Source organism: Sander lucioperca, chromosome 3, assembly GCF_008315115.2.
Source record: "Sander lucioperca isolate FBNREF2018 chromosome 3, SLUC_FBN_1.2, whole genome shotgun sequence".
NCBI lineage: Eukaryota > Metazoa > Chordata > Actinopteri > Perciformes > Percidae > Sander > Sander lucioperca.
The window spans coordinates 26,051,063-26,078,719 of NC_050175.1; the positions used below are offsets into that span (position 1 = coordinate 26,051,063).

Here is a 27,657-nt window from a genome sequence, read left to right on the forward strand (position 1 = left end):
CTTCAGTGCCCAGTCTGTGGAAAGGGCTACAGTCATTGTCAGGTGGCTGTCAATCTTTGAAAAGATTTCCATTATAGTCACCTATACTGCTACCTCAAGTGTTTGACTAGCTCACAAACTGAATCACCGGGCTAATCCACACAAAAACTATATTAACAAAATAGCATCTCTGCAGAGCAAGGCCTTACACAAGAGCCCCATACAAACCACTTTAAAACTATTCCACTTTATAAAGAAAAAGGGAAACTAGAGGTGGTGACAGAGATGCATCACAGCTGAGCACTCAGTGAAGCAAGGGCTCACAGAGGAGCTAAATCTACATGGAGCCAGCACGGGGGAGCTGCAGTAGTATCCCACTTTGTCACCAGTGGAAAGAATTCACTGTGAAACTTAAGGAGATGTCTTGCCAACTCCTAACAAGCCCATAAAGAGTTAAATTTGGCCTTATTTGTACAGTTCTAGAAGGGCAAATTGAGAATAGAGGCCATTGGTAGGGGAGGGGTGGTTTGGAGGGGGGTCAGGTTAAGCAGGGCTGACCACGCTCTTGCTCCAGACATTAAAATGTCAGCTCCAATCAGGGCGAGGGCAGTTGAGTTGATTACCCAGTGGGGGACCTGGCTTTGGACAGAGCAGCCTGCGAGATCTCCCAGAGACACCGGGATCAGCCAGGGAGGCCCTATTAGGGTTCAGTCACAGTCAATCCTATTAAACACATCCGCCAATAAACAAAGGGAATGTTAAACAAAAGGAACCTCCCATTCCCTGACATTAACCTCTCAGTCATGGCACTGTCCTCACCAATTCCTCCTCCTCCTCAACTCCACTTCAGTCTACTCCTACTTGCCCTGAACTCATCTCTTGATGAAAACAAAGATGTACATCTCACCTTCACATGTCAACTATCTGGTTGATCTTTTGACTGCTCACAAGTTTAGCAGTCATAATTCTATTTAATAATGATAATATATTTGCCTTAAAAACTATTTTCTCTTTTAGCTAGCTTATTGAGTTAGTTAGGAAACACTGATCTCTGTATCTTGGCTTTTTGTCTCTCCATCAGCAGCTCAGTAATACTATAAGCAACTTTTGACACCAGAAGCCTCATAGATACAAGGTAGGGAACTGCTGTAACTGTTGCCTAAGGCAAAGGACCTAAACAGTAGCCTAAACCCAACGGCATCTGTTAAAACTATTGATATCAGATTGCAACATTTTTAAGCACCTGCTCTTTTTCTTTAAAAATAAAATTTAAAAAAAAAAGTCTTAGCTGCACTGCATGTTTGCATGGACAGAAATAAACAACAGCAGCTGCTACAACTTAAATATGTATAATTGCTATTCACTGGGAATGACCTAACTTTTGTAACAGAGAGGTAGTGTAAAAGAAAATTCGAGACTTAAAGAGCAGGTACGCAGGGCTCGTGCCGCAGCTATTAAGTACATACATACAAAACAGAAAGTAAGAATGGATTAAGTAGACACAAGTATCCTCTTAGCCTCATGATTAAGAGGATAAACATAATTGATTGTAAGTATATTCCACTTTCACAATTACTCAATAAGCACCAGAGAGGTGAAACAAGTGGCTGTTTATGCTAAGGCACTGGAGAGCGGCTGTAGAAGGGGCCCAACCGGCTCTCTAGCTCAGGGTGTTTTATGTTTATGTGTGTGTATGTGTGAGAGAGAGAGAGATAGACAGAGAGAGAGGGTGGGACAGATGGAGGGCTGTGGAGGCTTACTCAGACACAGTCTTTCTCGTCATGGCCAATTAGGACTCCATAAATCTGATAAATCGCCTTCTCTTAAGAACCCTACACCCCTACACCATCACAGGCACCATGACTAACATCCAACTACTGTATCCTGTTTTTCTGTGTCAAGGGTGATGAAAGAAATGAGCGAAACATTGAAAAGCTGGGAATGAAATAGAGATTTTTGTCATGACGCACAGTCTAACACGGCAGATTGGACATTGGTGTCAGAGCATAGATGCGTACATGCGAGACACATGGATCTACCATATGAGCAGGAGATCAGAACCAATGACCAAAACATTGGGTCCTGATGGAGCAGGGTATATGACTATTACAGGAGCAATGTACTGTCAAGAAAGAACAGAAAGGGACTTTGTGAGATATGCTGTGGATGTCAAAAATAGCTGACAAGTAGACGAGGTCTAGTTTTACTTTCGGATGTTATATTGGTCGGGGTAGCTGAGAGAGGAAAAAAATACAATCTCAAAAAGTTGTGAAAATGTGTTTGTTTGTAAGAATAATTCCTGACGTTTTTTCTTTAATATATAATATCGCTGTCACTCTGGCCAAGTTACTATACAAGTCAGTGTAACTTTTGAGAGCTTCCTGAATGATAATGTTTTAGTAAGAGCTACAACTACATATTTATATTTCTGTATTTAAACCTCTGTGGTTAGTTTAACCACGCTTATCCCATTCTACTATAAGTAGTCCTCCACAGAGACCACTATGGTCTCCCCCTCCGTCACTGACCTTAATGTCTGTCAGGAGTCTGTCTGTTACCCTGACCTCTTCTGCTTGGTCAGATCCCCCATCCACACCAAAGCTCTTTTGACAGATACACAGGGTGGGCTTTTGTTTGAAAGCACAAAAGGCAGGGCAGGAGTGGAGAAAAAACCTAAGAGTCAATTAGGTGATTATTAATTCATGCCCCTTTTCCGTAAACCAGAGGCTTTTGTGCTGTCGAGTCCCGTAAGTGAATTGGACTTTGGCACCTTGTCTCACCTCCCATAGCTGGACTGTATTATTCAAGCAGCAAAGGGGCTGTCAGCACACTGCACCGTTCTCTGGAGCAATCACAGCCTTGTTGTGCTTTTAAGGGGAAACAAGATGCCTGGTGGACAGAATGACTGACACAGCATAGACTAAATTAAGCACAACAGGTCATCTGCCATTAAAATCTTCCAGGAGTGCAATCAGCTGCTGTTGATCTGCTTTGTCGCTGAGAGAGGTTATCTATATTCTAAAATGTGAGTTACAGTAAACAACATGTAGAGAAGTGGAGGATGGGGAAAATATTCCTGATGTTTTGGAGGGGAATTCCTCTCCTACTGACAGACATGGGGTCCTCATCATCTCCGGAGCCTCTGCCCCCTCATTACCACAGTTCCTGTTTCGCCGTGGCGGCTTCAGGCCTCCGGTTGTAAAAAACATAACCTATCATCCAGTCCGTCCACACCAGCGAGGCTGCACAACTTTACTGTCACTTTGCCCAGAACATCCACAGTCTGCTAATCACTTTAAAGTGAAGCTCAACCCACAATTGCTCCGCATAGTGAACCTCAATACTCCTCAGTGTTACACTTACTGAAAATGTGTCCTCTAATCCCCAACTCCCTAAAACCGTTCACCTTCACACCGTAGAGGGCTTCTGACACACCTCTGCAAAATAGAAAGTCCTCACCTCTATTCCCTCTGCAAGTTGGCCATTAATATGGAGATGATTCAACTCCCCTAGTGTTACAAGTCATTATCTTGTAATGCTATGCTAACAATACCTGAATATTGTCTTTTCCTTTTCCTATTTCTATCCAGCTTTTCAATCTATAACGTGTGTCAGAGCCCAGAGCCATAAAGGGGAGTATTCCATTTCATCTTATATTTCTTAGGTAATTATTCTGCATTCATTAAAAAGAAATACAAAAGAAAAGAATTAAAAAGCCAATATTGAAGCTATTGTACATATTAAATAATTTCCTATTATTTATGAAGTCCAAGAACAAAACAGTTAACTGTGTAGTATAAGAGTGTTATGCAGCCTAACGACATGATTGCAAGAGATGAAGAAATTGAGAGAAGATATTAATTAGCAGAAGCGTTATTAATCTTCAGGCCACTGAACAACAGGATGAAATGGCGTTCACCTTTACAGGACACTCTGGAGACACAGCACTGGTGCTTGCCCATTAGACACCCCGTGGTAAAACTCATAAACACTGAGCTTTCAGGGAGTTGGCTCACAAACAAGGACAATTTATGGCCTATTATCTTCAAAGACAAAATGAATTACAATTTGAGGGATGACAAGCACTCAAAGGACGTGGTATGAATATGTAAACATTTTCACTGCTTTGTCTCCTGATTTCTCATACTACTTAGGCTTTAAAAGCAATAACAAATCACCACTGCACTGAATGTCTTCCAGTTTTGGAGTAACAATAACATAAACTTGAATAATTTGATTGTAACTAACCATAAGCATCAACCACGGCTAATATTAAATCTACATATCTGCACTGTTATATGGAGAACAATCCATAACATTTTGTACATTTGTTTCTAAATAAGCAACACCAGAAGACTAACAGCACAATGTAGAGAGCACAGTAAAAAATGAGAAGACTGCAATGCCACAGTGCTGGGTCTAGGGGATGCTAATCATCATGTTCAATTTACAGACTAAATGCAGGATCTACAGTGTACAACACAACATCTGCTTCTCCGACACACCTGGATGTCCACATGTGCCTTGCTAAAGCACATTTATACAAACACACAGGTGGACGTGGAGCCAAACACACACACACACACACACACACACACACACACACACACACGCACACACGCACACACACACACACACACACACACACACACACACAGAGTTGTATAAGCACACCTTTCTGCCCAGTCTTCATCTAAACAGTTTCACAGGTGTAGTGTCAACATTAAACTGAACATAATTTGGAGCAATTCTTTTAACTTGTCAGTGTAAAACCCTACTGCAGGAGCCTCATAAGAAAGAGAAATACAGCAGCACATGGTTGGAACATCCTGGAGAGATAATGCAAACTAATAAGATACATATTTTAAAATATCTGTTAGGAAATGTGTAGTTTTAACATACCACAATTTGTTACTATCTCATACACCATCTATTATTATTATTATTATTATTATTATTATTATTATTATTATCTCTTACTACATCTTACAAGTCAGTACAGTTAATTCTTCAAACCTCAGCATGACAATCAAAATAACACCTTTGCTGTAGGAGTTTGGTCTGAAATGCATTAAGGTTTATTTATGTATGAATATAGATTTTACCTGGTTTGATTTTATTTATCAAGCTCAACAACACGTGAGAGGTAAAAGCGATATTTTTTTCGGCATAATGAAGTAGAAAAATCCCATAATATGCACTATTTCTACACAGGAAGAGTAAAAACAGTGTGCAGCAGCTAATAAAATTCACCTTTTAATTGGTGCTCCACAAAACTATGTCAAAATACTCCTACACACAACAACAATAACATTTATGCCAAAATCTCAGAATATGTTGTAGTTCTACGCAAAATAATTTGCCTTTTTTCTCATGTTATATGGCTTTACCAAACCCTACTCTTATTCTCTGTTATTCTCTATACAGGCTTGCTAAATGATCAATGACTTGGTACATGGTTACCAAGCAAATGGACATGTTTGAGTGAAAATTAAAAATACTAAATATTAAAAACTGTTGCCATGTTTAAACCTAACACCCCAAATTCCTGAATGTAAGGATAGAGGAATGAAAATAATTATTTATCAAGCTCAGTTTCAGAAGACTACCATTTTCCTAGCCCCCAAACGTAGAGATTATTTTCTTCCCTCTTCTTCCCCCAACTTTCAATACAACCTTTCCCATACATTTATGTTAAATATGTCAAATCACATTGTGTCCGAGTCTGCAGGTTTATTCACAATTCCCCTCCTTCCTCCTCTGACATTCTGCATCCCCATACATTCAGCTGCAGCATAAATACACCACCTGCTTTAATGAAGGTAAGCATCCCGTTCTTATGCAGAAGCTCTTCCATTTTGCCAGTGCTGCCTCAGCGAGGTGGAGAAGGTGTGAGAAGAGAGGAAAGAGCCTCATGGCTATCCATGTATACATATTTCATACCTAGCATTAAAAATGACCCTTTGAATTACTAATCAGGCAGGATGATTAAATTGCAGCCACGGCCAACATGAACATCTTTGTCCAAATACATTAAGATTTTAGTATTCCACTTTTAATTACTTTTACTGTTAATTTGTATTTTCTTCTCTCAGGATATACACTTATGATAATATACTGTATAATAACAAAAAAGTTGCACTAAATATTGCCTGCATTGTTGGAGGCATATGACATTTACATATGTCTGAATGTCTGTGCATGTACTGTACATATATGTATTATCTTTGAGATAAATAAATAAAAAACAGAATAATGAAGGCATCTTTCAAGAGATGACACGCTGAATACATATGCATTTTACAAAGGCATCTGATGTTCCTCTAAATGATTTTAATGAATACTGAGGAGCTGTGAAACAAGAAAAGAGAAAATAAGATTGACAGTGGCTTTAAAAAGGAGGAAGCCTTTTTTTCTGTGTTCACTCATGCTGTCTGTCTGACAGTTACTGTCATTTGTAAAGGAACAATGTTGTGCTCTGTTCCAACAGCTACATGACAACGATGAGAAGAAATACTTCAGTAGTTCTAATGATGGACCTTAGAAACAGCTCAGCCTCAGACAGTGGGAGACCGAGCACCTTTCAGATAAATAACAGGTTGGCCAAGACACTCATACACCATATTCTAACATACACATCTTTTGTGTCCCTACTCTAGAAACATCTTCAGACAATCACTAGCCCAAACAGGCACTCCTGTTTACCAAATGCATTGTGAGGTCTTCCTCGCCTTTTCTCTACAAGATTTTCTGCACTTGCTTCAAATGGGCATTGTATTCATCAATCACAAAAAAGTTTGAAGTACAAAAAGGGACCCTTTCTTTTAAACTACAGCTGTCTACCTTTCGCTGACAACACAGCCTTGAACCCACCACCCCACCCTACCCACCCACCTTTTCACTGACATCAAACAGAACCTCAGACCTGGTTCCCTAATGCACAAGCTATTTTTAACTAAGCATTTCTAATAAGCTGCTGGGAAGCTGTAAATTTTTCATATGCAAGCACATATTTCTTTTGTGAAAACACAGAAACACACTTATTTGGTGATTAGCGACTGACAGAGGGGAGGAAAGGAACTGAATATGCTTGTATCAAATTGCATGCCTTTCAAAAAGGAGGAATCCTAATGCGAGGAGTCGTCTTCCTGTGCACCACAGGTATGAGTGAATTATTAATCGGCCAGCTCATTTTAATGCTTTTTAAAGTGCTTTATTTTGATGTGCTAAAACATACTTTTAGCCATATTCAGTCAGGCATGCATATCATTATTTCTTCCATCAAAGAAGAGTGTCGCCCTTTCAAAGAGCACAAACAACTCAGCCTCATTTAAAATAGAAGTTCGAATATCAAAGACATTTTACAAAGGCTGGGCTTCAAACACTGTGATGAAGTTTTTTCCCCCTCCACTTTATAAAAAACTTAGGTATGCAAAAGGTCTGAATTGTTTTCCAGCTTTTAACCTGACTAGTGTAAATCAAAACATCCTGCAGTAACACAAGAAGTTAGACAAGTGAGAAGCATCTATCCAGGCCTGTTGATGTTCAGTGTCATTATTATCAAAAATCGCTTCTATTGAATAAGAGATGTCTTAACTGCCAACATTGTTTTTCTAACACAGGGGTACAAAGTAAATTGTGCATAAAAAAGAAAAATGAAACTATATTTCCTTTAGACTGACATTCAGTAATATGAATACAATCGGTAAACATAATCTTTATATATACGGTAATTAGATGCAGTGATGCACATACAGTGTACGGTATGCAAGACAAAATCTAAAGTTTTAGAGTCTTGCTTTACACTTTAAAACCATGTTTTATTTATGTTGAGGAGATAAAGCTGGGCAGCACAGTTTGAAAGGCAGCCGTACAAGTATTGCAAGTGTCAACATCTTTCACACATCTGACCATCTTTGGAAAAAAAAAATGTTTACCACTGGCTCCATACAGTGTTATTAAATTAGCACCTTTTAATACTAGTCCAAACACTGTTCTTGCTTAAGCACTTCTTCTAGTTATAGTACAACCAACAATAGAACCACAACTGCTATAAGAACCTCAACTGATTGTGTACTTCTAAAATCATCAATGCTGTCATCTTTCATTGTCAACCATCCTTCTGTTAAAACAATATAGGGCCTTTCAGACAGACCCCAATCATACTAAAACTCAAACATTACTCAAAGTTTAAAACTTGTATTTTACTATGTGGTGTAGTGATTGACATAATTGGCCCAACAAAGAGATCCAAAAAATCCACACATGCATCCTGAACCATTTGTAAGATTAGAACCTAAAATGCTTTTGTAGGACCCATGACCAGAGATTGTTTTGGCCTAAAGCTCCTCCCCTCACCATGAGCCCAACCCCCTTCTTATGATTCACCACCTACACCTGTCAATACAGAAGCCCACAGATAAAAACCATCCTGATCTGATAACATTAAACAGAGGTAAGTGTTGTCTGGGTGCCTGTGTGTGTGCAACAAAGTTGAGAAGGGATATTGCTATCACACGTGTGTACACACATGGCTCAGCTGGTATTACGCATACAGGCCCCTCTCTTCACATTCACATCACCTATTATGCAAAGACAAAACATGTCACCTGAACATATATTACCTGAATTGATAGTTTATCCTAACGGTAACTGATGGGATTTAATGCCTGGAAACCTGCAGCATAAAAGTGCACCCTTTGAAAATGAGACTTATATTAAGGGAGTTTTTTTTAGATAGAGTGTTTAATGCTTAAAAAGGCTCTCAATATTTTGTTTAAATAGGTTTACTTTAATTAAGACAAAAGGCCTGTTGTTTAGCACCATTCAGGTATAGGGTGACATGTTTCCTGTGAATAGTATTCCCTAAATGTGTGTGGTGTAAATATTGGCCTTACCTGTCCCTTTGGTGAGCTCCTTCTCCCCCCCACTTTCTCTGTCTTTGGTTTGGTCCTCCTGGTCTGCGGTGGTCTCACTAGCAGCCTCCACATCCTCACTCAGCTCTCCTGAAGGGGGAGGGAGGACGGGATATGTAAATTACCACGCCATCAGAATTGGTGGAAGCACTTAAAGGGACGGCAGCGTTTTTTCTATAGGAGCTTGCAACAATTACATATGCTGACATACAGTTGCAAGGCTAGCAGACAAAGAGGGCAGAATCTGCTTTCTGTCCTGTGCTGTCTGATCATCACTGTGAAATTTGTTTTGACCAGAATTATAAAATCAGATGGGGAAGATTATAGGCAAATATATTATTAGTATTATAATTATTAATGTTGTTCTTATGGTATTATTATATTTGTATTGCATATTGTATTGAGAGCTAATTTATAATATATTTCTCCATGTACTCAAGACATAATATGGTTTCCTCTTTTTAGTGTGGACATAAAACTGCGGAAAGAAAGCACACATGTGGCCTCAAATGGGCAGATGGAAAAATGGAAGACTAAAGAAAAACCTTAGAAACCAAGCCCCCATTCTCTTTCTCACACATGAACACAAACATAACTATCCCCTGCTGCAGTCTGCTAAGTTACTTACCAATACAAGCATCAATTCACTTCTTCTATCCTACTATTGAAAAAAAATATATATCATAAATATTTTAAACTTTCAGAGCCACAATTCATTTTATTTTTATGCCAAGTCAAAGGCAGAATTCCCCTGTAACCACCTTAAAAGCCTCAGCTCGATATATCAGGCCATTTAGGAGCATCGAAGTCAAACAATGGATATCCAATAACGCCATTTGTAAGTAACACACAGAGGAAAAGATAGCAAAAACAGATAATAAAAAGGGCATCAATCTTGTTTATTTCCCTCCAGTGTCCCCTGAACATCCCCTTTGCCTGTTAAGTTTGTTTAAAAGTAGTGGGACTTGCATGCAATGGCATTGATTTGACAACAGTAAACTAGGCCGCAGTCAATAGGCCCTATCAGTTATTACACACGTCAGCTAATTCTCAGCAAATGTACTTAAATGCTCTTTTGAAAATGCTTTCATGCTCAGGTCTCTACTCTATGAGCTATTGATATATTGACAATGCTACAACAGCTACTGAAATATCCTGTTCAAGTATTCAGCCCTGCAGTCATCACACATCCAATCTTAGCTCACCACATGACTACCCACAGCCAAAACCACTTTTATGACGTGACATTATTCCCAACACTCACTGTTTATCCTGTCAGTTGTGAAACATTGCAAACACTGTATATAGAATTGACATCATGTTCTCAAACTCTGGTATGTGAAATGATCACAGATACACTTTGAACACGCGTACATCTCTGAACCACATGGCTATTTTCACAGTCCCTTTACTGATGACAAGTCTTACTTATAGATAGAATATTCAGAAACAATTTTTCTCTTACAAGAGTATATAGAGATGCCTTATGGAAATAAGTGATGTTTGTTTTTATTTGAGACATGTCATTCTCTGCTGTGTATGTGAAAGAAAACAACAACATGTTTAACTATTTTTTAAAGGCACATGTAAAACTGTATTGTTTGTTAAAGGTTGACTGCATACACACTATGGCTACAAACTCATATTGTCTTATGCACCTTTATACATATGAGGTTATTCAGTTTAAAAAAAATCAAATTCAATGGAAAACAACTTTGTATTACTGGCAAGACAGGAGCAATATCTTCCATTTCCTGCTTGCCGATGGAAATGCTGTAGCACACAGCAGAGTGATTAGTGCATGGATTGTGTTGTTACACATTATTGGTAAAAGCTGATCCTGTGATCCATTGATCCTGCGTTTAAATAAAGATATTTAAAATGGATGTCTGACTCGTCGTAAAAAAACATATGTAAGTGTTCCGTGGATCCCACACACATGAATACATTTTATTCTTTTATTTTTAACCATGTTTCTATAATGTTTCCAAGGCAACCCATGAACTCCATCCAGTGCAGCCCATCCTGTGCTGGTGAGGCGGATCTTAAACATTCCCAGAAAACCAGAGATCTCCTACCGAGTCCCACAATCCCATTTTACTCCTGCCTGCATAAATATCCACAACTCTGTGATAATTAGGATACTGTACAGCTGCATAGGTGCTCAGATTACAAAATAATCCCCAGGTAAATTTTTTCACCTTTAAAAATGGGGCAAGGTGTCATTTCTTAGCTATGTGACACTTGTAGTGAGACTAATTTCCCACCTACACATTGATACACACGTTGTGTTTAACATTACTGTGATAGGCAGCCAACATTCTAATGCTATTCAGCTTCTCTGTACCCACCCCCAACTTTTTGCACACATACTGTACATGCGAACATGTGCACTGATATTTTTTCTTCCTCATGTTTTCAATATGTCTTTATTTAGAAGTTTAATCTATGTGTATATGACACCTTTAGCACACACAACACAGAGCACTGTCCATAATTTATGCATAAATGCAGACATTTAATTCCAGGAGCAGCGTTACATCTTTAAGTGGCAAATGGCTTTGCCTATTTCTCATCTCATCTCCAACGGTATTACAGAATGATTAAAGCCAGGCTGACTATAATTAATGAAAGGTCATGAGTGGCCTAAGAGTAGGATGCAAATGGAAGAAACACTAAAACTGCAGCCATAGATTTAAATAGATGAGAAACACTCAAAGCTATGGCAGCAGGCCATTTCTAACCCAAATCTGAGAGATGTTAAGGACAATAGCCTGAAGGTTGTCTTCTAATTAATTGTCTTCATTAACCATCCTAATACAATGATATGAAACAGTTCCATTAATCTAATCATGCAAACTGAATAAGCCCATTGCCGACACAGAGATTACACTCATCTGTTCTGAGCATATACATATCAGCGTTGCTCTGCCATTTACTCAGCGGGGACAGACCATGGGCTCTCTGTTCCAGCATCTCGCAGACAGACACGCGCAGACGTATACACTCACTCACACACGCACACGCGCGCACACACACACACACACACACACACACACACACACACACACACACACACACACACACACACACACACACACAACAGATGCTTAGCAGCCTTTCCCTCTTGTGTTTTGCTAGTGAGTGCAGAGGCGTACTCAGGCCCATAGGTGTCACTCTATACAAGCTAGGAGAGAGCAACTTGCTCACACACATTAATGAGGTGTGGGGGGGGGGAAGGGGCCGAGCAGCAACAGACAGAAACACACGGGAGAGGGGGAAAGGGAAGAAATATGTGGAAATGACAAAAGCAGATGCTATGCAAGAGGTGTCCGGTAAAGATGAGACACTGAAAACAGCAAGATTACCTTCAGATGAGAGAGAGCAGCCTTCCTTTCCCCTGAAGAGCAGTGATTACACTAATGCTAATCAGACTGACAAGCACAAACGGCCTAATAAATAATTGATGGTAACCACTGCACTTTCCAGTATTCCTTCCCAGACTGTAGAGAAGAGCAGCAGCAAGTAATAATAGTCACTCTAGATATCTTTCACTAGGTCAGGCTCCTCCTCCATTCTCGGCCTCAGCAGAATACACTGCTATGATGATAACTGCCTTTCTTAAAGTACAGAATTCCAGTCCTACCTGAGAATGGCTCCAGTCTTCCTCAAACAGCAGTGACAGTCTGCTCTTTTTTGTTGTATATACAGTATCTCAGTCAACAACACTGTCTTGTCTGTCTCTCTTGGCTTTCGAAAGTACTGGAGAACCAGCGCGGGGGCTGAGCGGAGCTTCTCCCTCTCCCCAGCTCTGGAGTAGGGTTGAGCTCTGCTTCTCTCTGGGCTCTTGTGTGGAGCTGTGTGTCTAAGCTCTCATTACTCTCATTATGATTATTGAGGCTGTTGTTATCATTTTAACCAGATGTCACAGGACTGCACTGTAAATCAGAGCGGTGTGCTTCCCCCCTGCTTTATCCAGGGCCGGACAGCTTCCTTTTCTTTAACGCTGCACTGTCGGATAAAAAGCAATCTTATTTCACACTTCACAGACTCTATCTTTTTCCCCTACTTTTTCTTTTAAAAATCCCCCTCTTGCTCCCCCATCATCCCTTGCACCCCTTCCTTATATCAAAGTTGGCCTGACTCTGGACTGGAGGGTGCAAAATGAAAGTGACAGGAGGGTACCATGGGACAATGAGACACAGGACCCATGCTGAGGGCTTTCATGCATTGTCCGCTCCTCATATCAGCACCTCTGCGCCCCATACGCAAGACCCCCCTTTTAAAGCACGACACACAGAAAAACACCACTACCCCTCATAACGCCCCTCCGACACACACACACACACACACACACACACACACACACACACACACACACACACACACACACACACACACACACACACACAACTTCTGTGCGTCCTCACAAGCTACCTCTCATAAAACCACAACAGAGCAAAACATGCCCACAATCTAGCCAGAGACAAGAGAGGCTTTGGTTTATGAACACCCAATAAACCACAACATGGTATTATCAGTATCTGCTCTGGCACTGCACTACAAAGCATAAAGCTGAGTTAAAATGTGGACATGTTATGCTGTGCAAAAAAAATGCTTTTTAAATAACATACTGGTATATATGTTGATCAACCTTATTCCATATTCATTTATATGAACTTCAACTATGACAAATATAAGATACATTCTTAATGCAAACAGTAATATTTAAATGAATGAAAGAGTAAAATACACATAATTCCACATAAAATAAATGTAGTAAAATACACACAAACACAAGACCTGTCACACACACACAAAATGAAAGCGTTTCCATCTCTGTACTCTTCTTTACTTACTCCCTCTGACACTCTCACATTTTGAAAGGAAAGAAGAGTAAGCTACCTCAGCACTGCTGGTCGGAGTTACGTGTTAGATTCCTGACCTGTCTATGGGGGGACTCGCTGGCCTCTCCCTGCTGGCCCTGCTGTGACCTCAGGATCTAAATGTGAATGAATACTTTGTGTCTCCATGGGGCTGAGGGCAGGAGTGGGAGAGGAGGAGGGTAGCAGAGGAGGAGGAGGAGGAGGAGGTGCAGGAGATGGAGGAGGGGTACTAGGTTAGGGCAGCTAGTAACTAAAAAACTTTAAACGGCAAGTTAATCACAAACAGCAGTGATAGCTCACACTGCCTTAGAACAATATTGCGGCTTCCCCTCCTCCACCGCTCTCCCGGTGGTGCCTGCTCATCAAACCAGCCCCATAGGTCTTCTACACAACACTTAATTTGATCCCACCTTGCCTTTCAAAGTCACTGCCCATTTTAAAGGACGCTCAGCGCATTCAGGTCACAAGGAGTCAGACACAGAAGTCATATGTTCTTTAATAGAAAAAAAAAATTGAAACACTAAATGTGGCTAATTTGGCTCCTTTTTGTGCTCTTGATACTCAGTAAGATAGGACCTGTTACTGAGCACCATGTAATGTATTAAATATGTTCCCCAATGTGATATCTCATGGGAAATGATACTAATTAGAAATACTTCTCGTGATAATGGCATGTTTAGATACATTGCAAATAAAGTGGATAAAGTGAGTGCCGCTCTAGTTCTTCTCTTTGTGTTTTACTTGAGTGATAAAGGAGAGGAGGATCTAGGTTAATGTGGCTACACAGGGAGGGAGCATTCAGGGACTGCTCACTCTTCTGTCCCAGCTGACACACACACACACACACACACACACACACACACACAATGTGCCTTCCTTGAATGTCCAAGATGATGACTGTTCGCTAAAAACATATTATATCCACAATAGAAGATGCAGGCTGTACTTTTGCCTGCTAGGATGGTGGGCTGAAAGCCTGAATAGGGGGCAAAAACATCACTGGGCAGTGCTCTTCCATCTACTCTGCCTGAGGGACATTGTCCTGCACAAAGAGTCACTCTGCCTCTCTGCCACCCCCCACCATGCATTTATGCTTGTCGTCTTCCACTGCTGCCTCCTCTTAAATCAACCTCCTTTTATTAATGCATCTTTTTCTTTTTCCAACTCACACTACAATGCCTTCACCTATTTGAAGCTATTCAAAGGGGCCAAGCAGAATTGGGGTGGCTTGATAGAGTGTGGGGGTGGCTGAAGGGGTGTCTGAAAAAAAGTAAAAAAGAAAAAGCATCACTGCTGTCATGAAGGGCAATCACATCAACTCTGAAATATTCACCAGTGGGTTGGAAAATGCGATGGTACAGTTATGACAGGCGAACAGGCGACTCCCCCCACTCTAGCCCACAGTCTCCCGCCCCTCTCTCCATCAGGGCGGAAGCACGGTGGACACTCTGAATATGTATAACCCGGAAAATGTATTGATTTTTCATTTGGCAAAAGAGGGACACAAAAATCACATAACCTGAAACTGTCACAGCTCTTTTGTTCAAAGCTCATCTCTCCTGATGTTTGGCTTTTGCCACAAACTCTCTTTAATTACCAGGTACAGCGAGCTTCAGAGCCTATCTCCACAGAGACACAGCCACATACAGCCTGCTGGGCTTAACAAGACAGTACACATCTATTATATATGACATACACCCAGCAGCTTTTGTTTCATATCTGACTAATAAGCGCACTGAATATGACTATACCCACAGTTTGTTTTGTTATTATACACAAGATATATTGCAAAACGCTTTCTTAAAGAAAACCTTGAAAATGTAAAATATAGTATGCCACATTAAAACAGCACTTTCATAATAAAAACTAATGCTGAATAGAAATGCTTTTCTGAAATGGTTCTGCTTAACATGAAATTATATTATCGATTTTGAGTTTTCCCAGGTATGGGCAGGTGCTTGTATGTTTGTCTGAGTGTGCACACTCATGTACGTGTGTGTCCATTAACAGGTACTTATCTGTTTATATCTTCTTTAAGCACTGCAGACCAGTACAGTGGACTGTCTGAAAAAGATCTCTGCCTGTCGATTTATTGAATGCACCATTTGCATATCTTTGTAGTGCATCCATCTGCCTGTGGACTGTTCTGTGGAGGTATTAGCTCAGAAAATCAATGTTGCCATGGTTGGATGTATGTAGCGCCTACCTCGGCGCGTGTTAGGAATCCGGCTCACAGCTCCCACATGGGTCCTATTTAAATGAGTCCTGCCGGCAGAGGCTTTCCTGCCGGTCTTTCGTAAATTTAAAGTACACAAACACATTTCTCAGCATGCCCCTCCAGAGCGGGCTGGTTTGCCATTCTCTTCGATGGTCATCCTGCCTCCCTGTCTCCATCCACAGCCCAGGGCCTAACCGGCTGTTTGTTTATGAAAGCGTACGCCCAGATAAAACAGAATCTGCTAAGGTTATGAATACCAATTTTGCTAATCAATTTTATTCAAAATATAGGGTATCATTGATGTGTGTTTGCTCTCAAAAGTTTAACAGCCTGCTAAGTTCAGATGTTTCAGGATAGCTGAGAGGAGAGGTGGAGGATGGTGGGCTTGTGTTTTATCTTATTTATTTATGTATTACGATTATTTTTATTACATACAGCCGTACTGATATACCTGGAGACAGTGTGCGGGGACCTCACTATGGATATATATTTTTTTGGTAGAGACTGCAATGGATACACTGGGCAACTTTTCTTCTAACAACCACCCCGGCTGGTTGCTCATAGCTAATTGCTAAAGAAATCCAATAATTACACTGCACAGGCACTTTAAAACATCCATGAGGGTGCTAACACTTATTGAAAAAAAAAACTCTTGCTACCTCTATCCATTCAGTTTATAATACAAATCAAACACAGGGAGCTTTCTTTCACCATTTGTCTTTCTTTCTGTTCCTCTTTGCATAGCCCATCCATTACTTTCACATGAAATATGAAAAGGCAATATCCTCTCTGTGTTTGTACTGAAGCATAATGCGATTGTGTTGTCATTTATAGGAAATAATCGCAAACCTCTCTTTCATTTTCCAGTTCAAATAACCATGAAAAATTAGCCTTCAATGTCAGGGAGGACAACAAAGGGATGCACACAGACTATTGCTTCACCACTGCGCTTGACATTTCTCCTTAATAGGAAAACTGGTGGTTGTTTCTATCTTTCTCTTTCAATCCTTTTCTCAACTCGTTTTTTCCCTAATTAAAAAGTTCTGCACTCCGATCTTTGTAAATCTTTCGTGCATCTTTATTCAGTGTGGAGGGCCTGTGAGGATGGGTTGGGGGGTTAGAAAACTCTGGTCCCATGCACATTGCACCCTGCTCATTAGCACCCCTACCCCCTTTCTGCTAATGGCTACTGTTGGAGGGAGATGTCGCCAGACAACCACTACGGGGCCTAGGTCGCCGTGACTACCGTCCAGCAGCCTGATAGATAAATAATTCAAGAGCTATCAGACTCCCTGGCAGCAGAGCAGTCCCAAAAACACACACTTAGGACACATCTTGTAAAGGCCTTCCTAACTGATCAGCATTTAGCCCGTACAAATGATGTACAACCAGATGTCTGTACAAGACCCCACACAATTAGCCCTAGCAGTAGTCAGTGGATCCTTTCAATTCAGAGAAATCTTTATTTTCAGTGTGAGCAGCAAAGTAATGATCATTGCTTTCTATATTACTGCCATTAAAAGCTTAATAGGCTGGTTGTTTACCATTGTAATTATGTACAAAATAATCAACCAACTTTGCAGTGCAGTTATTGGAGATGCATTTAACCAACTTTATGTCTTGCTCGCTACAATAGGTACGGAGAAAGCGAACAAAACTGAATATCAATACTGCGAGGTGTACGTAAGATGTAAGTAAGAAGTATGTCAAATACTTAATATTTTTTTTAGTTTGTTAGCAAGAAAACAATACAAGCATAGCTTGCCTTTATTGCTAGTTTATTAACCCTGTGATAGTATTTACTGTATATGTGATTATCAAGGCAGATGTGTCAATATTTGAGTGAGGTTATGTCGAAACATCAAAACATTACTCATAGAGTCATGTATTTTATATCTCTTTCTCTGGGTTATGAGCCATCAGTGTTGTCCTCTTTTTCCTTTGACTTCTGTTTCTCACTTATTGGAGTGAAGAGAGGTTAGAACTATATCAAAACTGGATAACAAAATCAAATCCAGATGTACATTTAAATGCAGTGTTATGACTCTTGTGGTTTCCCTAACATAATACGTTATTCTTATTTGCATACTTTTAAGACTAGATTTTGTCTGGCAGGATGGCTTGTGATGCATATAATGAAGTTTCCTTTCAAAAGGCTAATGAAAAAGACTCATCTCAAGCAATTAGCAGCTCCTTTATTCACGTCTTGTAATGTATTAATTTATTATCACATAATTCTGGCAGCATTATTTATTTATTTGATTATGCACACACCTTACAGCCTTAATTACAAAATAGACTTGGAGCCAGATGATGGGATGCAATGGACCAATTCAACCATCATTTAAACTAGTTATCCTTCTAATCTCAGTGGTATATCCAGCCTGTATTAATCTGAGCCTAATCAGTATGCCAAATTGCTTTAGGCTTTCAATTTTACCTGAGATTCAAAAATGTCTATGACACTTGACAGAGCACCCCCTGCATGACGGCTCCTTTTATGTTGCTGTAAAGTTTATTCAAATGATGGGTCAGTTGAGCATACCTTCTCAAAGTAAGTCAAAATGTATCTCTTTATAACCACAGTTTAATTATTAGAAGATGGATATATCCAAATAAGATTAAGATACACAGTTTAAAGGCATGTGCCTGTGAATTACATGTATGTAAGCAAACTTGGCTTTGTCTGATTCTTCATGAACATGTCATAATACTGTGAAAGTGGGCTGAAAGCTCCTAGACCGCGCTGCCCGCTGTGCTGCTCTCCAGAGAAAGAGACTTGGAGTGATTACAGTCAAACACTGCTACTCAGTTATCTTTGGCTCAGCCACAGGAGAGGGAGAAGAAGACACAGGCAACAAAGAAAAAGAAAAAAATGGCAAGGAAAAAAATGGAACTGATGATGTGGCAAAAACATGGACCGCTATTCTGAAATGACCAAAATGACTAGTATGTCTGATACTGTTTTTGTAACATTTATCCCATGCTAAAAAAAAAGAAACCCCACAGCACCCCAGTAGCAATCACTGAGGCCAACAGATCATAAGCTGAGGACCAAGACTGTTTGATGTCCACTAGCTGCAAGACAACTGTTCACAACAAAGAACATTCTTCCCAAACACTGTCAAGAACAGCTCTGTCGGGGAAGAGATATTATTAGAGACATTTCAAATGCCCTTGGATTCTGAAGTGGAGGCCAATTAAATGGCTTTGCAGCATCCATTTTGTGCCAAGTGAACAGGTATGAGCGGGAGAGGGGGAGGGGGGAGATTTAATGGTAGCAGGGAGGCAGAGGGGAGAGACCGCACTGGCAGGTAGGTGTGGTACCTGATCGGCCTATCAGCAGACTCCACCAAATACATTTTTAATGTATGCACATTTGTGGAACATTATGATGACACAACATCACATAATTTAAGGTAACTTCTTACTTTTACAGAAAACATTATGTTAATAGTCTAACGATCACATCTGAAGCAACTGTAAAACGTAGGGCTTTCCCACCCGCCTCCTCAGCGGTTTACTGCTGACTGTGCATGTAGGCATGGAAATAAGCAGGTTGGTCAGAGTTGTGGAGTCCCTTGCCTCTCTAAGGCATGGTCAGGGATTAACAACTCCTGCCCTATGGAGACCAAGCCTGCTGCTAAATTGGTGCTGTGCTATACCACATCTCGTATTTCTATTGTATGCATGTCTGTGGTTGTTAGTGTTGCTGTTGTTGTTTTTTTATAATGGGTGCCGTTATTGTCCTTGCTGCAGAAGACTCTTCTCACTCATTAGCCAGAGGTTGGCAAGTTAGGGGTGAGAGCCCAGTAAGGTACAACATTAATTCATTATCTCAGTGGTTGGTGCTTGGGTGCTGCTATGGGGCCTAAAGCAGGGACTCTAACTAGCAAAAGTCTGCCTCTGGAGGACTGTTGGAACAAATAATTGAAAAAAATGTTATGCCATGGGTGTCAGTTACCAGGAGAAAGCAAACACTAATCACCAAACTAATCATTAAAACAAGCTGCCTACAATAATATGGCTCTCTGTGGATTCATGGTTCCTCCCCTGTGTACTGATCCAACATCCTAAAGCTTCATCATGTACTCAGTCTAGATCCTGCTTCTGGCTCATGAATGGGGCCAGATACAGCCCCCTCCTCTCCATTCAGCCATGTCTTCTTGGCTCCAGCCAGGACCAGTGGCCTCCTGAGAAGGCTGTGATAAGAATTCATTTCTTCCTATTATGTGCCCTTGTCCACTGCCTCAGTTCATCAGTTCAGTGCAACCAAGTCAATGAAAGGGCCTGTAATGAAGCAATCAGATGCAGCCTGGTTCTCTGTGCCCAGCACTCCATTCTCCGCTCCCAGCCCCTAGCTCCCAGTGCAGGGTGTGCGTTGGGGTGGGGGCGGTGGCGAGTAGGTGAATGGACACAGTCTGCGCAGAGGCATTAATTCAAGACCTTGCCTTTCATAGACTGGAGCATAAGCTGCTCTCACATGTGCTTCACACCAGGTCTGCTGTCTCCTGTGGATTCAGAGAATCATCCAGTTTTAGAGAGCCCCATTAGTTTACCAGGCTTCAACATTGCCTCTAAACCAGCCAGACAGGTTTCTACTGGATTCTATGCTCAGGTTACCAGTGAAGGTGGTTTGATGGAGCTCTCTTTCTTCATCTTCCTCTGTCTGCATCTAACCTTTTCACTGCATTGTCTCCACTGCCATCCTATCTCTCCTGCCTCCGCCTCTTACATCTCTTCAACATGTGGAAACTATTATGGGGAGTTTGAGAGAGGAATGTATGTGTTGAATCTTAATCGGTCCCTTAAAGTAGAGGATTCTTGGTCTCCTTTGTCTTGTAATGCTGTGAAAGATTAATTTCAAATTAAAAAGTGCCTTTTTGAGCTACCTAATATTGTTTTCTCTCCTTCCAGGGGCTGAAATTGTAGGTGTTATCTTTGACCAGCCTCTCTTCTTTATCATCTCTTAAACACACACGTATACAGTACAAACCCACATGGTTGTAGTATTTTATGGTCTGTGCTACGGAAGCGTCAGGGTTCAATGCTATAATATACAATAACAGAGTACAAACAGTGGGTATAAACTCAGGTTGATAAAGAGCAACAATAATGCTTACAAGTCGCTAACGCACCTAATGCAGAGATAAACTTGGAATCTATGTCGCTTAAAACATAAGGGTTTGCCCGACTCCTATATTTCCCCGTCTGCCTCTCTATCTGTACCTCCGTTTCCACCCTCCACAGTTCACCTGCTGCCAGTTTTGGCAGAAAGACCCTGCGGCTGGATTCTACCTGACAAGAGCTCCTTAACAAGCAGCAGTCATTAACCTCAGGAGCAGGCAGCTGCCATGTGATGTAGTGCACTCGGCCTGCTGCAGAAGGGCCCTATTGATCCAAGACATACTTGGTGCCTTCCTGGATGTTTATAATCAATATGCAAATGGCCCGCAGCATTGATTCAATATTAATTTTCAATTAGGGAATTCTCAGGGGGTCCTGAGGCGTCAATACAGAACTATTCAGACCAAAGGGTTGAGCAAGTTGCAAGCATTGACGTTCCTCTACCCAAGACAACTTACTTACTGTTTATTTAGCCTGTAAGTCACGATTAAGGCTTCGAATAATAGGCTAAGAGACAGATGGGCCTTTCTGCACTTCTGCAACACCCATTACATAAGCTGCATTTTGGTCTTAAGGGCTTGTACCAACTAATAAGTCATCATCTAACATTTAGTTCTGTTTCGTATTTTGTTAAGTCTGTTAATGTAAGGGTACTTAAAGGATTCAAATTACCTTAATTGTTACGTATTCATCACAGCTCTCCCCTACAAGGTCAGAAATAAGTGATAAATATATGAATGCATTGCCATTTCTGTGTCTGTAGCTTTAAATGCTATTGAGGAGGAGAGAGGGGGGGGCAAGGTGGAGGGTGGGGGTGTGGCCTTGACTAACTGCCATGCTTCGCTTGTTTGCAAGCCATGATGTCTCTCTCTTTCTCATGGGCGGGCCAAATTCTCTGGGCTGGCAAAGCAGAGAAAGGGGAGGTAACCTTGCCCCTTATGACGTCATAAGAGGCAGATTCCAGATCGGCCCATCTGAGCTTTCATTTTCTCAAAGGCAGAGCAGGATACCCAGGGCTCGGTTATCGCCACTTCTAGCCACTGGGGGGCCATAGGCAGGCTGGGGGAACTCATATTAATGTTAAAAAACCTCATAAAGTTAAATGTTCATGCCATGGGACCTTTAAGTTATGCTTGGGCCGTACACAGCTAAACAAACTAATTTTTCAGACAAGCTTCCATAATTAATTGAAACCAACTGCCGCCATGTAATGCTCAATGAGTGAAAAGCATTTACTGTAAATGGCCAGAGGAAGGCATGGAGGGTAGGTCCCAGCAAGCAGCAGGACTGTCATTTACTTAACACTCTATTGCTTCCAAAGTCAGACTTACAGTATTGCGAAACTGTCACACGATACCTTCTTCTTTGTTCCTACACAATAACCATGCACTAAAATGCAGAAAACCCTGTTTTAATTACACCATATGAAGATGAGATGAATGGAAATGTTGAGCAATGAATGAGGTAATGTATTCCAGGTAAGACAATTCTTACTCTAAAACATTGAAACACTATCGATTTATAAGCCTGCTATTATTCATGTACAGACAGTGTGGGTATGAGAGGGAGCTGTGGTTTGTTACTCTGTCTCTCTGGCTCGCTCTTTGTTGCAACTGTCAAGACAATCAGGCTTTTGTGGCTATGGACACGCATACGCTACAGACATTCTTCACCACAAGCTGCACTGCACATAACATGTATAATTAGAGGTGTAATAATTACATGGTTCTGGAGTTATTGGCCAACATACATGTTTGTTATATTACAGTCATCTGTACTATAGGTTAATTGTTTTGTTGCGTGAATAGTGGGGGACATGTGAAACCTCGCTCTAACTCTGTACATCTGAGACTGCAATACAGATAGACAAGGCTGTTTTATGCTTCTGCGTCTCATCTGACGGCATACCCCCGCAGACCCCTCTGCGTCGACGCGGACCCCTTTCCGAGCCCTCCGCCGTAGCTCGACGTGCACCTCCAAAAATGTGTGACTTTGCATCGAGGCGACGCAGACCGCGAGGAATGTGATTGCTCAACTCGTCCTGTGTGTTGATAGTCGGTGTTTCAAGCAGCCTACTGTGGGGAGTAGCAACATGCTAGTTCACTGACATAAGCTTTGTAAATAAACTCAGACATATTTGGTTACAATGACAGGGTCATCCATTTTTAAAGTGTCTATATGTCAGTAAAGTTTTGAAATTAGCACTTCGCCAGCAAGCAATACTTTGTGGGCAGTTGTGCTAAAGTTTGCTTGCTAACATAACGGAAATGGCAGAGTTTCGCGATTGACCCTCCGGAAACCACACACCTCCTAGCGTTCTGGCGGCGAAATGCACCGCGATGCAGAACTCCGAAAGGGTTACAACGCTGTAGGAGCGACGGCATAGCTACGGCATGGAGTTGACGCAGAACCATAAAACAGCCTTTAGAGAAGACAACATGAATATTTAGGAGACTGAGAGAATGAAAAAACGATCCTTACGAAAACGATAACATTTCAGCTCTACATGCATGAATCCCAAGGAAGGAAAGGAACAAGATGAATTGGATTAGGTTAGAATATGAAGCTTTGACAACTTTAGCTGGTTCTGTAACTTCAAGGCAGAGGCAACACATTATTTTGAGTCATATATATACAATTCAATTTCAATTTGCTTGATAACCTGTGTAATCACTTCACAATAATCTTTTTCTATGGGCTGTGAATAGACTTGGCGAGAGTGCAGCCTTACAGCCATGTTAACTCACAGAGCAGTTAAGAGGCAGCATGAGAAAATTGCAAAGAGTATAACAGAGATAACCTGGTTGGACTATTTGCTCCTCTTTCCTGTAGATGCACTGCCTGAGGTAATTGGTTTAGGGATAACATTAATTACCACATTGCTCATTAATGGATGAAACCTTTATTGGTTCCATTGATCAGCAGGACCTGTTAGCCATCATCCTAAACAATGGTGGATGTAACAAGCTTACATATTGGCATATCAATTAATGCAATCAATTCCTGTCTAGCAGTTGCCATTCCCCCTGTCCACCCCGCCCCCTTCCAATAGCCCCTTCTTTCTCCTTTATCTTGCATCTGGGCGGCAAGGACAAAAGGCCCATGTCAAACCAAAGTTCATTAAGAGATTTCCTAATTGTTCCTTAAACTGAGATCGTTGCAAAGTAGACCGATTGAGCTGCTGTTAGGGTGTCGGGGCAATACATTTCTCTGATTGGCCACTAATAAGAGTAGTCCAAGGGATTACAGGACCTGAAATGACACACAGGAGGTGCAATTTACATGCTATCCACTACTGGGAGAAAGAATGGTCAACTGATCTGACACACATGCTGTAACTTTATCCTTTTCTTTTTGAAAAGTTTAGGAGTTTAAAGAAATGTGAGTTAAATCAACATATATAACTAATTAACTAACTCAAGTAATTACAGTATGAAACCAATTGAATGCATCTAAAAACATTACAGACTTAGATTTAGTTGTTTTGTAGTGTAATTTGGTATATTAATAATATAATCTTAAAGTCATAAAAGAATCCCTAGATTTAATATTTAGTAGGGGGCCTACCCTTTAATTTACATTTGTACCACACATTGTGCCTTTAACTTTACCCAGTAGAAAAAGCCTGCTTAGTTTAAAACCTTTTTTCTTTTCTTTTAAAGAGTCACTGATTACAACTCGGAATCCTTCTTGTATCACGCGTACTCCAAAGGGGCGACTAACTTCGAATACAAGGCTGGCGTGCCCTGGTATAACGTGGTGAAATGGGTAGAACATCAGGAATGAATGAGGGAGCAGGGTGTGATAACTTAGAGCACACCATGACAAAGTGGAGGGATTTACCGTTGGGCCCGCAGCACTTCATTTGCTTAATAACAGATCATTCTATAAGAAAGTGGCTGCTCTGAGGGGGATATCACCCAACGAGGATGTCTCACTTGCAGAAATCCTATTTGAAGACAACACCTTTTGAGTGCTCAGCCTCCTCCACGCCTAAGACGATCAACGCGCATGACAGGCCCCATTAATATGACGCCCTGTGTAACCTTGCTCTTTCTCCCTCTCTTCCAACAGGAACAAAACTGATAGCCAAGAAGGAGGGGCATTATGTTCTGACTGAGCTTGTAACGGGAGGGGTGGTGTTCGTTTTGAAAAGATGTCTTACATATCCTCCTCTGAGCCACCTGGAGCCACTTAGGAGGTGAGAGAAGTACATGGAACAGGTGGGAGCTGCATTCGTTTTCTTAGAATAATGTTGGACCCAATACTGCCCTCTGTGATGAACATCCCCAGGACAAAGAGGTTATGCCTCTTGAGTCAATCTATTTTTAAAAAAAAGCTAGTTTTTTGCATAGGGTTTGGGTTTAACTCACTTCTGACTGCTATCTCACTTCATTACATCTGTGGCTCCCTGACCAAAAGGCATCACACATTACATTTCAGAGAACAGAGAAAACAATAACCTGACATAGGCCGACATACAATTACAGTGCACCTGAATCCTTTGGGAAAATACTGCAGATAATGCTACACTTACTGTACCAACAGGCTAGAGAGGATTTTTCTGTCTCTAAATTGTCTTTACATATAATCTTTGGGAGAAAGAAATTCATTTTAGATGGGCAAGACGATCATGACTGCACACACAGAACCCTTGGTTTACACATTAAAGCCACAATTCTTGTTTTACGTTTTATCAAATATTTTGAAAATGTAAAATAAGCTAAGCTAAGTCTATGCCCACTCCACTGTGAACAAAACTAGTTTAATAAGTACATATTCTAGTGCAGCTACAATTTCTTCTTAAATACACTATGTGGAACATGCCTCTGGTGACTGCCACTGCAATTCTGTGAAGGTCACTGAGAGTGAGAGGAGACAACATGTTTGTTGGACAGCGTTATGTGTCGTGTGAGAGACTAGACGTGCAGGCAGTTAGTCGGACAACCCTTACCTGCTCAATGCGGGACCTCCTGAAGGCCCCTGTCCCCTGAGCAACGCACAAGTGGGCTGAGCAATTAACAATTTCATGCTGATTGCCTGAAGCATGTTTTGCTATGCCATAAAGATAATAGCATGAAGGGTGCAGCGGCAGCAGCCCCCACTCCCCCCTCCTCTGGTGTTCCTCTATTGCTTCCATCTCTCAATTCTCTCCTGTGCAATTCACATGTTGGAATGGCGCTCTGCCTGCTTGCTTTATTAAAGACACTCTCACTGCTTAGAGGGTGCATTTAAGAAAAAATATATATATAAAGATGACTCCCTGAAGAGTAAACAGGGATGATTATTAAAGGGAAGGAGAAAACTAGAGTCTTGGTCTCCCACTGGCTTCTTGATTTGAAAGTCTAATTTGGCAACTGCACACAACAGGCGTGCAGGTAGACAAAACAAACAGGTTCCATTTCCCCAGACAAAGGGAGCATGCTCAGAGTGGCGGCTGGTGACAGCCCTCATCTTCCTCACTCTCTTCCCCACCATAACATGACAGCAATCCACTCTGACCATGGAGCTCACCGCTGTGCAACAGGGAAATCTGTGCACCACTAAACCTGCTATCCGTCTACAAAACTGAGCATATAAAAGAGTGCAAAACACTGCAAAGACGTGGCACAGAACATGAGACCTTTCCCTCAATTACATTAATATTGTGTGTGTGTAGCTAAAATGGTGATGCTGTCTGTGAACAAAAAATACCATCTGAATTATCTTTATTTCACAATTGCTAATATATATTTGTCTAGCAAATAATACAAAAAATACTTTAGTGTATTACTTAGAGAATTTAGTATTTTCTATTGTCACTCTATAATAAAATGCATTGTGTATGAAATCAAACGGATAGACCCACACCAAAGAAAACCCTAGCCATCATTACTAATGTGTGGACAACACTGGCTGTAGCACATTGTCCCCAGCCTGGTGAGTTCACATTAACCAATACAGTACAGAGAAGCCATGAATTACCTCATTTTTTGAGCTGATGCTGCCTTGATGCCACTAATGATGTTCTTATGTTAATGAATGCAGATTTTATTAATGCAGTGTCTTTGCGGGTCATATAGGCAATGTGAAAATGTATTATTTTTGACTCATGGTAGGAAAAGCACAGAGGAAATTCATATACTACATACTACTAATTTAAGGAGGTGTCATGAAGTCGTTTCAGGTGTATATTACACAGTGCGAAGCTTTTTTATTACCCACTATTACTTCAGTTCACGTTGTCACTAGTATCACTAGGCAAATGGTCTCTGGATGCCATGGACATTTCCTTTTCTGAATATGCCAGTGAAAAGTTTCGAAGAGAAATCACTTTTTTTTTTAATTTAAGGACACTAGTAAGTGACTGCATTACGTTTTACTATTCAGCCAGCCACAATATTAACAACCTACCCCCATTATCATTGTTTTTACTATGTGAAAACAAACCCTAAAAACATAAGGAGGAGCTGTGGACAAAGGGTTGCGCCACCAGCCCCCTCTATCCCTCTGGCCCACCCTCTCTGCCCCCCCCCCCCCTCACCTCCCAGGC

At 41.0% G+C, this 27,657-nt stretch overlaps 1 protein-coding gene across 3 annotated transcripts in view; it reads right to left on the reverse strand.

Annotated features, from left to right (window-relative positions):
* Window positions 1–27,657, reverse strand: part of zfhx3 (zinc finger homeobox 3) — a 139,524-nt gene that overhangs the window by 19,343 nt on the left and 92,524 nt on the right. For 2 of the 3 annotated variants that reach the window (XM_035999572.1, XM_031324120.2), the window contains one exon: window positions 8,877–8,984. The exons of the other annotated variant lie outside the window; for it this stretch is intronic. In XM_035999572.1, the coding sequence (XP_035855465.1) occupies window positions 8,877–8,984 (108 nt within the window). The remainder of the gene's footprint in view (window positions 1–8,876; window positions 8,985–27,657) is intronic. 3 annotated transcript variants of the gene reach the window in all.